We start from the raw sequence: 19992 nt of genomic DNA, 5'->3' as shown, positions 1-19992 counted from the left end.
CTGCGTGTTCACCATGACGACGTGCTGTAATAATTTTTCTTTTCTCTCCAGCCCTGCTAGCTCGTTCAGGTAATTGGTGCTGGCGTTGATGGCCATCTCTTGAGCTATGAATAATGCGTTTGTGTATCAACGCTGCTCACTCGAGTGCACACATTGATTGAAACGAGATGTGTCGCCGAGCAGAAAGATGTGCGGGAAGAGAGCGGCGTATTTATGGTTACTTCGTAGGAGCTGAAATTGTCATTTCTGCGAATTTCTCGGATTTAGAATTGGTAAAAATATTAGCGTGAATATTTGAAGCGTTCTTTGAAAGCGATGGAAAAAGTTTGAGTGTTTCAAAATAAACCCCTCTAAATCTTCTTAGCCACTAAAAGCACTGCTGAGGCAAACACATTTTGCCTCTGCTCTCCTGTACACGTTTAAACTTTCATGCAAAGAAGATTGCGCCCAAATTGTTCCTCCAGCGACGAGTTTCTCCTTTTTTTCTCTCTCAAATGGGGTGACTAAAAGCTGGGATAAAAAGAATTTCAGCAGGTGTCGGGCCAAATCCGGCCGGCAAAGGGAGAAACGGTTGCTGCGAATTCGAAATGAGCCGCCCTCGCCTTGTATGCTGATATGCGCAAAAAGGCCTTTCGAATTGCGCCACGTTTTGCAGCTCGGTATGGAAATCGGCCGGAAAGAGAGGGAGGAGTTTGTGGAAATGCACACACTAAACCCTGCTGGTGCTCTTTTGCTCTCTTTTGGGCCGCTGATTTGATTACTCAAAGAGAGCGAACGCGCGGGCGGATAATCTAATGTTTGTGCCCTGCTCCGAATAAATCTCTTCGTCCACATGCACGAATTACATGTATATATATATATATACGAATACACACACACACTTAGCGGCCTCGCCGCGGTGAATAACGTAATCTGACTGACTGACAGGATAAATGGTAGCTCAACAAATGATTCTTGATTACACGTTATTTACATTAGGGAGCCAGGGAGTGGAAATGAAAAGACGCCAGAGCAAGAAGCCAGAAGCATGTGTGTGTGAGCTGTGGCAGTATTAAATAAAGGCGAGGGCCTTCCGACCGCACTCGCAACTCAGAAGGGAAGTGAGAAACTTGTGCACAAGGGTGGAAATTTGGCTGCTATTGTGCCAACGTTTTGTTGCTTGCAAGAATAATGAATAAGTGGAATTAGTATTCATGAATTTGCATGTTGTAAATCAGAAGAGCTTTGAAATGCTCCAAAGCTGAATTTGGATTATTTTCTACTCTATACAACAACATTATTAAAAGCGCTGGTCAATACTTAGGGGGCCGACGCAATCAATTTAAAATCATTGTTAAAGAATCAAGTATTAAGCGTATCAAACTCTGTTAGTTTATAAAATTACAGCTCTGTTATACGAAAGAAATTGTTTTACTTGCTTAAAGCTGCCATAAATATTCTTTTTAAGTTACCTACAAAAGTGTGTCACGGACAGTTGGATGTAACCTGTTTTTTGCACTTCCCTCTCATTGGTCCCAAATGACAAACACAAAATAAATTCAGAGACTTCTCTCTGAGAGCGCAACGGCGGACATAATTTGTCTTACAAGCTCTAATCCTGCTCGCACCGCGGTGAGCCCTATATAAAAGTTTGCTTGCTTGCTTTTCTAGCGAAGAGGAGTTGGTGTGAGTATTAAAATTTAAAGGATGGAGAGCCGCCAGAATTATGGCTGTTTATGTTTGAAAAATAAATAAATGGATTTATATTCGCCGAGGCCGGCCCAGCAGACCAACCGACTGGCAACTTGTTAGCTTGCAAAAGGAGAAAGAGATGAAAGCAGTCTTTATACTGTGTGATATGAACCCTGCCGAAAATCAATCCTCCTCTTCCTTTCATCCACCTCCACAGGTTCCTCAAAGGAAATTTTCTAAGTCGGCGAGCAAGAGCAAAGCTTTTCATTCGCATAATGATGCGAGGCTGAAACCTCTCGATAGCCCACAAATAAAAATGGCCTCCTTTGCGCCGAACAAGCAAAATAAATCCGGCGAAGGGAAGGGTATTAAGTAGCCGTCCAAATGGCCCTATTGGGACGTTTTACGCGAAGAAGTGACTGCCTGCTGCTGACATAACACAACGGCTGCATTTCTCTTTCCCGCCTCCTATCTATTGATTATCAATGATTTTTCATCTCTCGTCCGGTCGTTTTTCTCTGCTGTGCCATCACAGCGAATTACTCGCGCGGTTTCGCGCCTCCAATTTATAGCCACGCCGCGGCAGATAGCATAAAAATTATTGCGCGATGAGCCAACCGCTGTAAATCTGAATTTCAGTAGCAGCGCGCCACAAAAAAGAGGCCGGAATTAATGGTACATTAGAGCATAAAGAGTTGATTTATTGTGCTGTTAATAAATCAGAGATGGAGATAGAACGAGCTGTTTATTGAAAATTAACGCCCTGGAAATAAACAGCACTGCTGATTTATGTCTCATTTTACTACGATGACGCACTTTTCGTAAGTGATATCATTAATTTTCAAGTATTTGTTTGACTACTTTTAGCTTGTGTTAAATTTAGCAGAATAAATGGACACGAAACCCCTTCATAATTTAAGTCCTTTGTGTTCTTGATAAAAAATATTCCGCTTCTATTTATTTCAAAAGGCCCCTTATAGCTAATTAGCGAAGATTTCCCTGAATTCACGACCTAGGAGCTTACTCCTCTTTCTCTCATATTTTTTGGCAAAAGAAAAAAGTGAGTCCTTTTTACCCGCAACTTTGCTCGAATTTTCTTCTTTAGGATGTAATTTTGGTCTACCGAAAAGGGCAGATTTAGCAAAGCCCTTAACGCACCAGTGGCAGAAACCAATTATAAGCTCAAAGAGAGCGAAATTTTCGCCGACGAGAAATATTTAAAGAGCTGCTAAACGCAGCCATATAAAAGAGCGGACGCAGCTTTTCTTTTTCTATCTCCGCTCGATTCGCAATTTCGCAGCGGAGGCAAACACACCGTTTAATTAAAATCCGATCTTTATGCTCTTTCACTCGTCCCGGGGCAGCAGACACTCGCTCAAATGGACTTATTCTGGATAAAATTCAAGAGGCTGCTCTGCTCACCCGCTAGCTCATTGGTGCGCTTGTTGCGACAGCTGGTGTTTTCCCAGCAGCAACATCTGACACCAACAGCCGCTCGTTTCTGTGCAAATCTCCTTTGTTTGCCAGCCAGCCGATATGTGCAATTGTGGCAGACCCCCAAAGAGAAAATTGCCGGGATGTGGTGATGGTGGTGCCTCGACGCGAAATATACGCGCGCCACCCCGCCGCACGCATGCAGACAGATAGATAGATCAATATTTTATCAACCGATGATGATACGGCCAAGTAATTTGGCTAATGCTGGAGCGGTGTCGTCCCTAGAGAGCTGTTCCAGCGCCCGCTCGTGTAATTGGAAATTTGCTCCGCCGGCGTTTTAATTCGCAAAATAACTCACCCCGCGTGCACGGCGTCGGAATTCGGCCCGTTTCTCAAGCGAAATTGCAATCTCGAGACGTGTATGATTGCTCCGAGCTCAAGGAAACTTGATCTGAATGAGAATGCGGGTCCACTGGATTCGCCGAAATTGGTTCTGCCACCGTCGGCCAGCATCCAGCCAGAGCAGATCGGCCTTTTGGGCTCTATCATTTCTCTTCGGAAAAAGATATGTGTGTTCCCAGTTCCCATCTCCCAAGTCTCGTCCAATTTGACGCTGCAGCCAGCTGGGGGCAATTTAAACGCGTATCTCGATTTCTCAAACGAACGAATTTTGTGGAAAAGAACTAATGTGACGTTTCTTTTGGTAGGAAATGGAAAGCCTCGTCTTCTACGCCAACATCTCTCGAGTTTTCAATATCCCCTGTTCCATTTAGAAACCACATTATTTTGCTAATCTCTTCTGCTCGCCATTTTTACTTTTAATTTATTTTATTGTAAATCTTAAAAAGCTATAGGGCTAGCGTCAATCAAAATACTTGTAATATCTCTATGCTAATTTAGCATATCATAAAATAAATTTTCGCAATTAATAATGGAATGGATAGTTAATTAAGTTGATAAGAAGACAGTAATTAGATGCCAAACTCAATACTAGTGCAATGATCAATGAACATCCGTATGGTGACGGTAAAATAACACAGTGGTCAGCCAGAAGAAAAAAAATATTTTAAAAATGAGAAAGGTTCAAACTACATAGTTTCTCAGTGGCATCCCTTAAAAAGGTTTATTATTTTGGGACAGCCGGATGTTTCCTCATTTATATTGTGAACAGATAAATAAAGAAACGGTCTGCCTGTAAATGTTAAAAGCAACCCAAACTCGACCCACACATCTGGTTTCCGCACAAAATCTTTGCAAAAATCTCCGTAAAGATCCGCTGCAACCATTTCACTCCGCGCGGTGGCTAAAACTGGTTGCATCTCTCCTGTGAAATTTCTATTTAAGACCTTGGTCTTAAACAGATTTGGTTGACAGATTTCACATATCTCAAATACATCTTAGTTCTTTATGACATCTTTTCTCAATTTGTAGTGCTTTACGACTGGAGAACACAATAGTTAATTTGTTCCCGCTAAATTTTGAGAAATTTGCCATGCCTCATCAACAATATGGATGTCAAATAAATAATTTATTTAGCAATGTTAGCCAAATATTCTGAGATTGAAGAGTCGTTGGGTCATCCAGAACACGTCACATAGTTAAAAACTAGCACTAAACAAAGAGATTGGTTTATTTAAAAATATTCTCATATCAAATATGATCTATGAAACTTTAATTTTGTCGCCCTGTCTTTTCAATTTTATGGTAAAAAAAACACATTGGCAACAAAAAATCTTGAGAACCACGAGTTTAGGTACACTTGGCGTATCCTAAATCTTTCCTGCCCTCAGCAGAAAACACGAAAAGACATTTTTTTCGATATCCATCTCCCACAGCAGATTTTATATTATATAGGAAGGTTTTTAATTCTTACAGAAGAAACTACACTGAATTGAAAATAATAATGATAAAAACGCATGGCGAAGTTGAACACAAGAGCCCAGTTTTATGTGAAAGGCATCATGTGATAAATTCAAAATTCATTGGATCGCACACATTGTCATGCAGAATTAAAAGAAATTTGATTCCTCGCGCGTATACTCTAACTGGGGTCGAGAGTCGAATAGAAATTGATTCGCGCAGTGCACGAGGACGCGTCCAAAACAATTCGATCTGAATAATTTATGAGGCGACCCGTTCCCAGAATTGTGTTGAAAGCAAGCGAGGGACTGTACGCTCTGTCAGCTGCATTTTTGACAGGCAAAGAGATAAAAGCACGCGCGTGCTTCACTCTTCTCCACGTTTAATTAAATATAAAAAAAAGCGAAAAAAGGCTCGTTCTCCCATTTCCAGGGCCGCGTGTGTTATCAGGGAGAAAGAATCTCTCCGGAATGCCTGCCGCTGTCCGGACAAAATCCCTGAAAATAGCTCTGGAAACCAAACATCCGCGTCTGTCTGTGCCGAGGCGGCGGTGTGCGTGCACTGCACTGACGAGTCTAAACAAAGAGTGCCTATATCTCTGTGCAGCGGAAAAGCGAACAATGCGTGTATTTAATTTGGGTCCCCTTCGCTAATGACAACTCATGCGCGAATTGTGCCCGCTGCCGAGATGCAAATTGGCTTCGCATCCAATTTCAGCGCGGCGGCGGAGCCGGCGCCTCGTCGGATCAATCTCGCTCTTTTCCAATAGCTCGCGGCGGATAATTTTGCGTGTGTCGCGCGCCCCGGCGACCAAAGACCGAATAACAGACTGGCAGAGAGCGAGTGTCGCGCACGCTTTGCTGCTAATAATGCCAGGCGGTGAGGAGCAAGCAACCGAGCGAGTATATAGTAGTCGGCCCGCCAGCAACCCTTTCATGTGGCTCAGGAATTCCAATATCGGAGGCCGTGCCCTTCTGTTCACAAGATTTTCGCGCCCAAAACTGCTGGCTAGATTGTTGCGAAAATGCTGTGCAAACAAACACAATAGCAAGGCGGGGAACACCGCTGCCGGGCTTTCGCGATCGGCTCTTTGCTTTGCAGGCCAATTCCGCCCTGTGCTGGTCAATCAGGCGTGTGCCGTGTGCGGCGCGCTGGAGTGGAAGTGCGAGGTGTTACGACCCTTTTAGGCTTATGATAAGCTCTGTGGAATAAAAGGGGACTCTTAAGCGATTTCGTATGGATTTAATGTCAAAACACGAAAACACGTACGTTTGATATTAAAAAAATTGTAGGAATCAGTTGAATCGTCTTTTTCTTATTTTCAACTGTTTGATCTTGGAAACCTGTATATTTTGTAAAATATGAATGCTCACATCAGACCGAAAAAATCCGCAACAGCATTTCTAAAACGTGTAGTTAAGCAATGTACTAATTATTCGCTAGTTACTATTATGATATGCCTTTAATTCAATTACAGCCATCTGTTGACAACATTACTAACAATGACTGATGCACTAATAAACAACTATTTCATGAATATTGTTGTTTATCTAACCTTTGAAAGCGAGGTTTTGACCTTTCGTTCCCTATTTTTTAAATTCAAACCAGAAGCGAAAATACAGAGCATAACCTTGAGGTAATTAGCACTTAAATTGGTGTGGTTGCAAAAAAGGAGTAATTTGCAATGGAGATACGTGGGCCACAGAAGCCTTTAATTGTGGCAAAAAGTCTCGCATGATTTGCAGCTCGGCCACAGCTGTCAGCCACATGTTAAATATTCGCACCACAAGCACGAGAAAAAGCTGGAGCATGACATTCATTTTAATCAGGCTTTCCCCGGGGAGCAAAAAACGGAGAGATGAGAAATCAAAGCTTGAAAGTGCACAGAGTGAATTCGCAATCAGCCGGTCTGCACGCGAGGCGTCGATTTTGAGCGGTGACATTGAACTAATCCAACTTCAGAGAGCAGTCTGTTTTTTACTCTAACTTGAAATCCAATCAGTGCGAAACAGGGCCGTCAACCAGGAGGGGTTGCCTGGTGCGGTGGCATGGTTGGCGTTGGCGGCTCTCCCCGGCGCAATTTCGCTCATGGCATGTTTGCCGCCGCCGTCATTCAGGCAGATAAACAAACAAACTAACAGGCTTGTGTGTAGCTTTCGTGAAATGCATGTGCGGCAGTTCCCGCGAGGCTGAATTAAATCGCCAGCCTGGCGATTGCAATGATAAATAATGGCCAGCGTAGACGAAGAAAAAGAGAAGAATTTGTTGTCGTTGCGCTAGCGAGACATGGCGGACGGCGCTCTGCTCGCAATCTGATGGCGCCCCATTGCGAGCGCCAATAAAAGAAAGAGCAGCCCCGTGTGTCTGTTGTTCGCGGCGCAGTGAAATGTATATTATATCATCGGAGCGGTCGGCGGACGACGCACAAGCAGCAGCTTAAGTACTTCCTGACGGATGGGTGGCGATCGGACGCCTCTTTTTTAATGTCGCGCGATGCTATTTATCCGTGTAGCCCCGACGCCGCCACTGGCTCCGTCCGCGATTTATGGCGCTCGTCGTAAATTCGGTGCAATCCGGGGACACCACTTTTTCTCCTCGCCTCGCTCTCATGCCAAAATCTATATAGTTTTTGCCCGAAAATTTGCTTAGCTTTCTGCCTCGACATTTTAGATTGGATTTTGCTGATTTCGCCTACGCATTTGCTTTTTATTGACTTTTTGCATTATTACCCAGAGCATGCTTGACTCTCAAATACCTTTACGAGATCGAATTGGGAATATCAGAAATGTATTATATCAGGGGTTGTAATGATAACGGTACAATTTCATCCGGTATTTTCTAAAAAAAAATAGATTGTCGTAAGTTTACGACCGACCTTTATGATATACCATTTATTGACCAGTCTATACTCTCCGTTGCTCTTTTCCTGGAAACGTTTTTTGTTTGGAAATTTGGAATAATTTGCATGCTTGTTGGCGGACAGAGATGGTGATCTTCAGGCGCATTGATGGCCGTCTCACTCGACCAACGGCGAATGTATCACCAAACCCGTCTTTCTTTGTTTGCGAATTATTCGCATGCGGAGCCAAGCCGCAGGGGCGTCCTCCTCCGCCGTCTGCGGTGCTTTCAGCAAACCTCCTTTTGTCTGCTTCTCCGCCGCGCTGGAAGATGGGCCTCTTTTCTTCGACGCTCGCGGAAGAGCCTCTTTTTCGAGCTCGTTTGCCGAAAGGCTTTTACGAAGCGATCGAGACGGAAAGTTCTTGATGAGACATGCAGTAGTTATTAATAATTTGTGTAGCGCAGTGTCCGCCACTTTACCCAAACAGAACAAATTTTCACTTCATTGTTGGAGGAAGAGACTATTTCAGGCAGTTTTCGTCGGGAGAGAAGTGAAGCCAAACTTTTTACAAAGCTGCAAACCTGGAGAAGGCTCCAAGTTGTGCGAAAATGAGAAGAAAAAAATAAGGTCTCACAGAAAGATTATATTTTGGCAATTTCGTTGTTGGATAAAAGGTTTTGGCAGTTAAAATATGAGCTCTGTAGCTTAAAAGGAAAGAGTGGCGAAATGAGAGCATAGAACTGTCTTGTGGTATTAAAAAGTATATTTTTTAACAACATAAAGAACATCATTCAGACAACAGCTGAGTAAAAAAGTAATTCCGATTGGACAAAAGAGCCCCTCATAATCCGACTTGCAGACACAAAGCCATCTGTGTGAATGCTGACCCTTTTTTATAACCGGCAGCTAGAGAAAAATAATCCGCTGCCCTGCTCTCTTCGATTTCAAATCTGAAAGAGGAGGAAGAGTTATTATACGAGAATTCCTATTGAAAGCGCCATAACTTCGCGTCGCAGACAAAACGAAATTACTTTCGTTTACATAAGTGACAGCATTTTCAATAATGACCCGTTAATAAATCATCGCGAGGCAGCTGGCGAATGCCCGCATCAGTCATCCGCTCGGTATCAGATTGGACAGAGCAATAATAATTGCATGTGTGCGTCTGGTCTTTTGTCTCTTGTCACTCGCAAAATCCAGCGTCAAGCACTCACTCTCTTTTGTGCCAAAATAAAAGGGAAAAGAGTCGTCGCCGTCGTCGACTGCGCTCTCATCGCAAAGCAGAGAGGTACCCAACGGTGTCGCGCGCGCAAACTGCTTTCATCTGAATGCAAATCCCAGCGGAGTTCCACCGAGAAAAAGGGGTTTTTATTATCTCTCGACGCGGCAGAACGGCAAAAGTGCTGGAAAAAGGCCGTAAAAGTAGCAGGAGAAGAGCTCACCTGCTTTGCTTGGCCAGAGTGCATCTTCGCACGATTAAAGCAGATAGCAGCGCTCTTAGATTTGCAAAACGGTCTGCAGTGTCTGCACCCGGCCGCTAATACGCTCGGTGCGAACAGAATTTCTGCCAAGATCCAGGCAGCTACCGCGGAGAAGTTCGTAAGTTAGTTCAGCGGAAGCCATTTGCTCTAAACACGTAGAATCGCTTAAAATTTGAGCAGACTGTCGGCGTTAATCTACTTCAACAACGCCTGGTGAGCTTACTCTCCGCGCCCGTTTAATATCTCGCGAAATTAACTGCATTAACCTTAATTAGCTTGATACGGAGCCGTGTTTATGGAGCAGCAGCAGAGAGGCCGGAAAATTCTTCATGCCATGCTTTTAGCGCGACGTGATCCATCAAGAAAATTGCACCTTTCGATCATGCTTTTATGACACTTAAAAACCCGTCGGAAGGTGCTAAGTGCAGGATAACTCGAATTTAATGGAGCACGAGAGCTCTGAAGAGAATTTTGCTCAAGAGCTAGACGTGCGTTATTTTGGCGGCGGATGGGAATTGAATTAACGAGAAGGCAAATTTGCGGTCGGACCGCACGAAAAGTTGTAAGGTCCGCAGTAAAATGTTCTTGAGGCGAGTACACCGTCCTAAATTATGCAGATCTCGGAGAGAGACCTGTTTAAGCTGAGCTGCTTTATCTGCAATTTAATTAGCTTGTAAAAAGACAAAGTTTGTCTGGCGTAATTTAAACTTTTGCTCCCAGCACACAAACAGCAGAAAGTGTTCATTACATTGTTTTCGTTTTATCTTGAAAGTATCCTTCATAAGTTTAGAGGTGTGTATAAACAGTTCAGAGGCGGCCCGTTGCTACGCTGAGAGAAATTTTTAGCATAAAGTTGTTTGATGGTAATTTGACTTTCAAATTATTACATTGTATGGATTTCCCGAAATGCAACAGGGCGTGTGCAAGAGGGGGTTGTCCTATTTCTATGCAAAAGTGTCGTATGCGTTTCTACAAGACCATGATGAACATAATTATTTTCTACTTATTTTACAATGGCTACCACAATTGTACAATTAAGATTGAAATATTGTAAAGAAAACTAATATCACACGTTCTCGTGCAGAAGAGCAGCTGTTTCGACCCCGCATACCTCATCTCAGCAGTACTTTACCTCGAAAACAAAACTCATTGCCACATTATTAACTGCAGAGAATTTTGAATGAGCAATCATTAAATTTTCAAGCGTTTTTGCAGTTTTCTGCTAGCATTTGTTTGCCCGTTCTTACCATGTCTTAATTTGATGTAATTAAATTTTGTGCCTATGACAGTAGGAATAAACAAATAAATAATAATTCAATTCAACTAAGCCAAATAATTTCATCCTTTATTAATCATCAATTATTTTCATAGAACGCAGATACTAAGAAATATTAATAGGCGAAACCCTCCTAGACAGGTAAAGCCTATTGTCTTTTCTCAAGACTGACTTCTTACCTGACTGACTCTATTCCAAGTCTCGCCCGCGACTCCTAGAGTGTTTTTGAATCGAATTCCTCCCTCGACAGTCGTGGAATGAGGAAAAGACGGTCGGCTCCACATGCGGCGTGACACAGCTCGGAGGTGAAGTGAGCCAGAAAGGCCATTGTCTCCGTCGACTGTGAAGCATCAAGCAAGCAAGCGGTGCTGCAGTCATTATTTTCGACTCCTCGCTCGCACCTCGTTTCTTTGCCTGCTCTCGCATACATTTCCAGTGTCGCCTGCCTGCGCGTGCATAATACGCAATCGTCTTGCACACTCTCGGCGGCCCCTCAAGTACCGTCGCGTAATTACGCGCAGGGGCCTTTCCAACAGCATGATTATATTCCGAGGTGAGCTCCTCCCGGTTGTAAAACGTTGCATAATGGAAAAGGGGCGTCCGATGGGAACATTAACCCCTTCCGAACTGCAGCCTTTTGTCGACTCCCACGATGAGAAAGGCACGTGCTTTTTGCACTAATGGCTCCTTTTTTGATCAGCTGGGCTGCTTTTTTTCGTTTGCGGCCGCGGTCGCAATCAAATTATGCCGCGTTTTCACCGCACGATGATGAGTTTAACAACAAACACACACGGCAAAGGCACATTGATTGCCAAAACGCACAAAGGCAAAAACGCGCAGCTCGTTGCGTCCGCTCCGCAAATTGATTCCGGCCTTAATTAGGAAATTGGTCCTCCGACCTTCCCTCTCTCGCTCTCTCACGGGGAAACGAGAGCCGCCTGCAAATGAAGGCGAAAATTTGCGGACGGGCGCAACTTTGGTCGGTGCGCCGCTGCTTTTTTGATAAGGTAAGACCGCAGAGTGCGCGCTGACACTTCTCCTCCCTCTCTCACTCAGTCAGTGTATATTATTCATTGCTTGCGGTTCAGCCGGCTAATGAGAATCAGAGAAACTGGCCGCTTTTCAGCTTTTCGGACACTTTGCCAGCAATAGCACGTGTCGCAAACGCGACCACTTTGCAATTTAAATTGCTTTTTCTGTTGCACGTCGGCAGCGTGCTTGCTTCATATAATGCAAAATGGAAATGTTCCGCAGGAATTAAACTCTTCGTTTCATTTCGCTAACAATTATTAAAATTAAATTTAAATCTCGCGCAACTCTCATGCCAACAGTGCGAGGAGTTAAATTAGCTCGTAGGATATACTTTTGAGCTTAAAATTATTTCAGCAATTTCCAGAATAAGCGTGGAGCCCTAAATTATAGCTTTATGTTCATAGCGTGCATGTGCACAGGCGATTAAATGTCTATATTTTAAATGTGCCTGCTGTTTGAAATAAACAATGAACCATTATACGTATAGAGTTGCAACAGACATCGTCATGCACCAGTCTTGCGACTTTTCCGAACTAAATGCCACTTTCCGGTCCATGGAAGCATTGCACCGGATCTGTGCTCTATAACTTTGAGACAAGCGTTTGACACTTTGGCAGCAAGCAAGTTCTGGCGTTGCCAATCGCGTGCCTTTTGCAGGCGTCTGTTGTTTCACTAAACATTCCAATCAACCATAGAGCGGCACCCTCGACATCTCCGCCAACGTGCTGTTTCTGCTCGATCGGGCCTCGGCAGCGGTGTATGGAGGCGCACCGTCAGACGTTCGAAGGGCACGATTGATTGCGGCGTAATTAGGAAATTGGCTTCTCGGTCCGCTCGCGGGGGCTGATTGAAATTCACGACCACCGCGACCGACCGCTGCTCTCGTGCACAGCGCATCGCTTTATTTATTCTGAGCTCCACTCCGCCCCTATTTCTTCCTCTCGTCTTTTCCCGTGATAATTTATTTACGAGACGAGAAGAAGAAATTCGCAGGGCGAGAGGTGCTGAGGTGACAGGTGCCGGTGAGCCCTCTCTTTATGAATTAGGCGCCGCGCTTGCAGCAGCAGCAGACGTGAGAACACTGCAGTATGAGCCTTTCTCTCCGTCGCCGTTGCTGCTGCTGCTGCTGCTGTGTGTGTGAAACGCCAGCAGCAGGGTTGCATGTCCAGGCAAATTGGATTTCGGGAATGCTGCCGCCGAGTATACTATACTTTCATGTGTGGCTGGTGAAAAAGCGGCATGCTGCAACGCTATTCGCCGAATTCAATTTTCCGGCCGCCGCTGCGTAATTACGGCCTGTGCGCGCTCATATGAATTTGTTGTGCCCCACGGGCAGGCCAATTGAATCGATCTCCACAGCCTCTCTCTCGCAGTTTTTATTATTTGGCCAAAGTGGTCATTTCGTCGGGACGATTGTGGTCAGCTAATGAAGCGTTTCTTTTTGCGCGGCTGCCCGCTCACGAAATGATTGCGGCCGCTGCTTTCCTCCGTGCTTGGAAAATGTTTCTCACGCATCCCCTTTGTATTCAGCTCGCGAACGCCCAACCGTTTCGAAATTGTAATGCTAATGAAACATAAACCGTTTGTTTATTTGAAGCAAAACCGAGATCATTTGCAAAAATGAATTTCGCTTCGCCTTGAAATACGAATAAAAAATTATCTTCTTGCAAAACCAACGCCCACGTGTCTCTGTTAAAAAATAAACGCATACAATCTGCCATATCAAGACGGTGATTTTGGCGTGCATAACTTTATTCCTAGGGACTTTGTGAAAAAACATAGCCGACCCGCTTTCTTCCCGTTCGCCAGCAAAAAGTTAGGCAAAAAGCGATCCAATTTCCAGTAGGAAATAATAATGTCAGTCTGTCCCTAATGACGCTGCCACTCAAATTTTGCTGCGAGAGGGCATGCATTATGAACTTGCGAACGTCAGCCACTCGCATCATCTATTGATTTCAAATCACAACCCTCGCGTCGCGGGGCCCTCGATATATAGAGAGATGAAGACTTGGACGCTGAGTTATTTTGCCTGGCGGCAGCAATATGACGAAATGCCATCTCTTGCCATTTTTGCTTCTCATCCGCTAATGGAGTCTCTTGTCATTAAGCCACTTTTTGCCCCTCGGGGACCGCCTTCTTGTTCGCTCGGACAAACGCAACGACAATCACGACTAATAATATTGATTGAGTTGGGGATGCCAAGAAGCATCCGGATCGTAATCGCTGCATACATTTTTCTCTTTTGCAAAGTGGATTACGCCGGATTCGCTTCTGGATCACTGAGGAGACGGGCGAAACAATAGGACCCGGTGCCAAAAAAGCGTTTGCGCCATAAAAGCGGCGTTGGCTGCTTATCGTGATGTTTGGCACGTTTACAATTGTCTATCGCGATGGGAAAAGTTTCCTTTTCTTCGCCAGTTCGCTGCCCGGCGTGCACTGCACGCTGGTTATCAGGCCGGCTTTGCTGTTTGCTGCTCGAACCCCATCATTTGCAACGTTCGTGATGTAACGAGCATTTTAAAATCGTTATTATGTATTTCCTTTTTCGTGTGGCTGAGCATTCGAGAGCGACGACTGCTTTTTCTGTCTCAATGAACCGACGTCTCCCTTTTTATGTAAACAGCAGCAGCAGCGCGCCGAAACAAACGAGAAGAAGTTTAGTTACTTTCCAAACTTCCGCTCAAGCGTGCAAAATGAAACTGGAAGCACAACCAGTCAGCCACTCAGGCGTTTTTCCGGAAACGCGCAGCTTGTAACAAGAGTGCACCAGATTGCGGCAGATAACTCGAGAACGAATTCCGCTTCGCGCCATTGTATGATCAGATTGAGTTTTTTGCTCGACGCAAACAATGCTGGAAATTTCCAAGTTTTGAGCACGCTAGTCGCACAATGAGCTGCAATATTTCATCTAATTTGTTGGCGCCATGAGCGAATCTTTTTGCGTTTGGGTACGGTGATTATTCATTGTAGACCATAAAGTGGTTGCAATCCGAGAGAGAGAGAGAGAGAGAGAGAGAGAGAGAGAGAGAGAGAGAGAGAGAGAGAGACACGAAACTTTTTGTACGATTGATTTATTCTGGGTGGGAGAGATTGAACTCCTTTTGGAAGTTTTAATTGCGGCCTTTCTTACTGTTAATTGCGAAAGTTTTTAAGAGATAATTTATGTACGGGTCGTAATTCTGATTAGTCTCTCTCCCAAAAAATATTATTTTCACCATGTTAAAGAGTAGTAATTATTAAATGGTTAAAAATAGAAGTTGACCTTTCTTGTGCTCTCTTAACCTAAAAGTTTGAATAAATACCATACAGGCTTTTTCTTAATCTAAATTCGCAATTCATGTTACAGCTCGGTCAAGTGCAGGCAGTCTCGAGTTCAGCAAAGAGCCTCAGGACACGGTGGTACCACCGGGTGCCCCGGCATGGCTGCACTGCGAGTTGAAACCCTCAGCGTCGGAACCTACTTCCTTCATCACCTGGCGTGGTCCTGACGGCAGCGTGCTCAACTTCATCGGTGACTCGCTTCGTCGGCAGCTGGGCAACGGCACCCTTTTCTTCAGCAGTGTACCCATCGGCATGTCTACGCTACTCGGCACCTACCAGTGCCTGGTGCACATCGACGGCGTAGGCACTGTAGCCAGCAGGAAGGCAAACCTCTCCTTGGCATGTAAGTTTTACTTTGTGCACAGTCAATTCAGTTCGGTTTAATTCTCCATAGCAAGTCATCATAATAACGAATATTATAATTTATTTAAAGCAAGCAAATCACATTAAGGAGGAATTAGGCATACCTCTTCGATTACTTTGACTTATGTTGTTGAATATTTTGCTTGGATTAAATCAATTTTTATTTTGGACCGATCACTAAAATATGTATATTAACAGAAGGAAAAACTTTCTTCAATAACAACTTGCTGAAACGAAATATTGTAAAATGTTTAATTTTTTAACTGGTTAAAAACTACATATTGTTAACAGCATCAACAAAGACCACAAGGGATGTAATGTTAAATCTTTAAAATACATTCAATATTTAACATACCACTTACAACAGCCACTTTTTCATTAATCAACTGACAAAAAAACTTTAATTTTTTAAAGGGGTGTTTGAGTCTTTAAATTATATTCCTGGCGTCCACAGTTGGTCCCCACGTCAAACGACAGCCAAAGAGCCAAACCATTCAAAACGGGCAGATAGCCCATTTTGAGTGCGGCGTTGAGGCCAGTCCACCCGCGTCCATCGTGTGGCTGAGGAATGACCATGTCCTCGCTCTGGACGAGACGAGAATGATGCAGCTGCCCTCCGGCTCATTGGACATCAACGACGTGGAGTTCTGGGATGCTGGCATTTACAGATGCAACGCGACCAGTCCCAACGGACACGCACTCAGCGAAAAAGCCACGCTGACCATCAAACAAGAGCAGCAGACCAGACTGACGCCACCGACCTTTGTTGCCAAACCCGAGGACACTGTAGCCATCGAGGGCAGCAACGTCACCCTTGGCTGTGCTGCGGTCAGCAACCCCAGTCCGTCTTTCATCTGGCTCAAGGATGGAGTCAGCATCGATTTCAAGTAAGGCGTTGGCGTTTTTCTGTCCTTTCTGTGATCATTAAGCGTGATCTCACAGGGATTTGGACAGCAGGTATATCAAGATCGGAACAGCGTCTCTGCAAATTAGCAAAGTGCAAGTTAGAGACGCGGGCGCGTACCAGTGCAGGGCTGAGAACAAAGAAGACTCGTTGGACGCCACGGCTAATCTCAAAGTTCAAGGTATGATTGAGTAACAAAATGTTAAAAACAGTCTTTCCATCATATCTTTATTTTCAGTGCCTCCCAGATTCAAGAAAAAACCACTAGACTCTTTTGCTGAGGAAAAAGAAGATATAGAGCTAAGTTGTGAGGTGGAAGGCCACCCTGAACCAAGGGTAGTTTGGTTGAAGAATGGAGAAGAAATCAAACAGAACGAATACATGCAGGTAGAAATCTCGCTTCCATTGCTGATGCAAATTGCTGCAATCCTTGCCTGTGTTGCCAGGTGCTCAACGGAAATAATTTAAGAATTCTTGGTCTTATGTCACTGGATGCGGGAGTGTTCCAATGTGTCGCATCCAATCCAGCAGGGGAAATTCAAGCAGCAGCACGCTTAAACGTTTTAAAACCAGGTACTTTATTTGGTGATCAATTTTTTCTTTCTTTATGTCCTCTTTTTGTATTTTTTTATAGTTTTGTGAAATTTAGATATTCTGTTTGTTTTAGTTTCGTTTATTTTGATTTTGTTCTTTTTCTGCATGGTACTTAGGTTCTCAACCGAAAGAGAACACCATTCCAAAACGTATGCCACTAGGTGATTCTGTGTACAATGACGTGCCAACTGAGCCGCAAGAGGTTATGGCGCCGTTCACAAACGCGCGTTTCATCACTCTCAAGTGGAAAGAGCCAGAGTACAGTAGCAGCCCTGTGCTCGCCTACTCGGTTTTTTACAAACTGAAAGACTCTGACAGGTAATTGGATACATTTCCGAAAATGAACATTTCTTGAATCAAGTGATTGACAGGGAGAGGGTTGCTAACACAAGCAGACCTGACATCAGCATTTCTGGCCTCATGCCGTCGAGAACCTACGTATTCAGAGTGGCAGCCATCAATTCGCAGGGCACCGGAAAGCTCTCTGACTCGATAGAGGCGTCCACCTTGGCCGAAGCGCACGTGCCCGGAGTTCCCAAAAATCTGAAAGTGTACGCCACCTCTTCAACGTCGATAGCAGCAGAGTGGCGGCAGCCCGATAACGGAGAAGCACCCGTCAGCTACTACAAACTGTTCTACATGCTAGGCGACTCTTCCATGGAACACCACGTGGTCACAATGAACACTTCCTTTGAAGTCAGAGACCTGAAGAAGTACTCAGAGTACTCAGTGTGGGTTGTTGCTTTCTCAAAGAATCACGAACCAGGAGCCAGCACTGAGCAAGTGGTAGCTCGCACTCTGGGTGACATTCCAGAGGAGCCTCCATCAAACGTAACACTGGAAGCAGCCTCGTCGACCGTAAGTGATGCGGTTCCTTTTAATAAAATAATTTACAAAATTTTTATTATCATGCAAGTCCTAGTAAATAATGTGGCACATAATAATAATAAAAAATTGAAATGAGGGAGTGGTGAAAATGCGCTTAAAATGAAAGTTGAGGAACACTAACTTTTTTAATACTTATTTAATTTAAATAAAAAATCAATAATTAAAAGAGAATGAGAATTCATACACGAATTAACTATCTTAAAATTAATTTGATTTCATGTTAAATATCTCCAATATTCCTATTTTTTTACTAATTGTTTTTTATAAAAGGAGTATTATTTTCTATATTTTTTTTTAATTTTTATTACAGAAGTGTTATAACTTCAGATAAATTTAAAATAACACTAACTTTATAATTGATATATACATTCTTAAATTCCAGAGCATTGTAGTTCGCTGGGAGCCACCACCAGAGCATACCCAGAACGGTCTGATCAACGGCTACAAAATCCGGTTCAGGCGGAAGGGCAGAAGCAAGGGCGCCGAGACTGTGTCAGCTGCTGGAAATCGGCGGATGTACTCCATCGACGGCTTGGACAGAGACGCAGAATATCAAGTCAGAATGTTTGCGTTGAACGCAAATGGAACTGGACCGCCAACCGACTGGCTCTCGGCTTCCACGTTGGATAACGACTTGGACGAGTCGAGAGTGCCAGACCCTCCCACAAACCTGAAGGTTCGACCAGCGGCTGATTCAGTCCATGTCACGTGGACGCCCACGCTTGGTAGGAATGTGATGGTCAGAGGCTACACCATTGGATGGGGAATTGGAATTCCTGATGTGTTCACCCACGTTGTCGAGGGAAAGCAGAGATATTACCACATTAAAAACTTGCGTATGTTTATAAGTTTTATAAAATTATTTGAAACTCATAGTACCACTCCTTTGCAGAACCTAATTCCGAGTATGTCATCTCTGTGAGAGCGTACAACAACATGGGCGATGGTCAACCCGTTTATGACAGCGTGCGGACCAGAGAGGAAGAGCTTTTGGATGTGGCGCCTGTACTACTGCCACCGATCGGTCTCGAGGCGGTCGTCACCTCAGCGCAGTCTGCGGTCGTGTACTGGACGGACTCCGGACTGCCCAAGAACCAAGAGGTGTTTGACGGAAGACATTACGTAGTGAGATACACTTCCTTGCACCACGCACCAAATCCACGGTACAAGTACGTCAACACCTCTCAGCTGAACGTAATCATTGGCGACCTGAAGCCAAACACCGAATACGAGTTCACTGTTAAAGTTGTCAAGGTGAGAAAATTTTAATTTTATTGCTGTGCCTTAGGTTTTCCGGAAAAAATATTGGTATTGATTTTCAAAATTTCTTACGGTCTTGTCTGTCAATAATTTTGATTTTACTTGTTCTTTCATTAAAGAAGTAATAAGTAACTAAAAAACTTCCAGTTTTTCTACGTCTATTTGCTTAATGCAAAGCGCAATACATTCAGCGTAAGCTTAGGACTCAGAATTTTTAGTCATAAAAGATGTCTAGTACTCCCTGGAGGAATATATTTTTTGAGCAGTGCCGTTCTAGGAAATAAATCATCCAATATTTTTATCGCTATTTTAGGGTCACCGAGAGAGCCACTACAGCATGATGGTGTACAACACAACTCTTGAAGCTGCTCCAAGCTCAGCGCCAAGGGATTTGACCGTTGTGTCTTCAGAAGGAAGCATCACGGATTTCAATCTCAACTGGCAGCCCCCCAAAACGCCAAATGGGCAAACCACCGGCTATCACATTGCTTATACAGATGACCAGCGCAAATCAGAAAAGGAATGGGCTACGCACGATGTCGACGAAGATAGAATGACAACGTCGATTAAGGGATTGAAGCCTGACACCACCTACTACTTCCGCATCCAGGCCAGAAACAAAATCGGCCATGGACCATTCTCAAGCGTAACAACGTTCAAGACTCCACACTGTAAGCCTCAAGTATTAATTGTTCATTACTAATTGATTAAATTAGCATCTGGAAGCTACTCTCATGGCTCTGGAAATTCCGCCGGCAATGAAACAGAGTTTCCAGAAATTAACATATTTCTCTTGGCGGGTGTTTTGACACTTGTGGGAATTCTGCTGGTTTCTGCCTTCTTAATATTTGTGTGCTGCAAAAAGCAACAAGATGACACTACTGAAAGAAATAAAGCGTAAGTTATAATGTCTAAGCTAAGCTATTCTCCTATATTTGGAAAGATTTTGATTAGATTTAGAATTAAATCGATGAATTTGAGTTACCTTAAACACTCCAGTACATTCAAACAAAATCTCAGCCATGTATTTTTCTCAACATACTGAGTTGACTGATTTTGTTCTTAC

The 19992-nt window shown here is 44.0% G+C and overlaps 1 protein-coding gene across 3 annotated transcripts in view; it reads left to right on the top strand.

The window, feature by feature from the left end:
* fra (frazzled) overlaps positions 1-19992 on the top strand; it is a 34444-nt gene that overhangs the window by 11715 nt on the left and 2737 nt on the right. For 2 of the 3 annotated variants that reach the window (XM_065476329.1, XM_065476326.1), the window contains exons 2-12: positions 14943-15260; positions 15735-16167; positions 16223-16365; positions 16423-16571; positions 16631-16757; positions 16895-17096; positions 17150-17636; positions 18049-18502; positions 18559-18920; positions 19240-19597; positions 19643-19823. In XM_065476329.1, coding sequence (XP_065332401.1) covers positions 14943-15260; positions 15735-16167; positions 16223-16365; positions 16423-16571; positions 16631-16757; positions 16895-17096; positions 17150-17636; positions 18049-18502; positions 18559-18920; positions 19240-19597; positions 19643-19823 — 3214 coding nt within the window. The remainder of the gene's footprint in view (positions 1-14942; positions 15261-15734; positions 16168-16222; positions 16366-16422; positions 16572-16630; positions 16758-16894; positions 17097-17149; positions 17637-18048; positions 18503-18558; positions 18921-19239; positions 19598-19642; positions 19824-19992) is intronic. The other variant, XM_065476327.1, reaches the window with a different exon arrangement.

This window comes from Cloeon dipterum, chromosome 1 (genome assembly GCF_949628265.1).
Source record: "Cloeon dipterum chromosome 1, ieCloDipt1.1, whole genome shotgun sequence".
In the NCBI taxonomy this organism is placed as follows: Eukaryota; Metazoa; Arthropoda; class Insecta; order Ephemeroptera; family Baetidae; genus Cloeon; species Cloeon dipterum.
The sequence above is the reverse complement of the archived record's forward strand: the minus strand, read 5'-3'. Positions and strand labels throughout refer to the sequence as shown.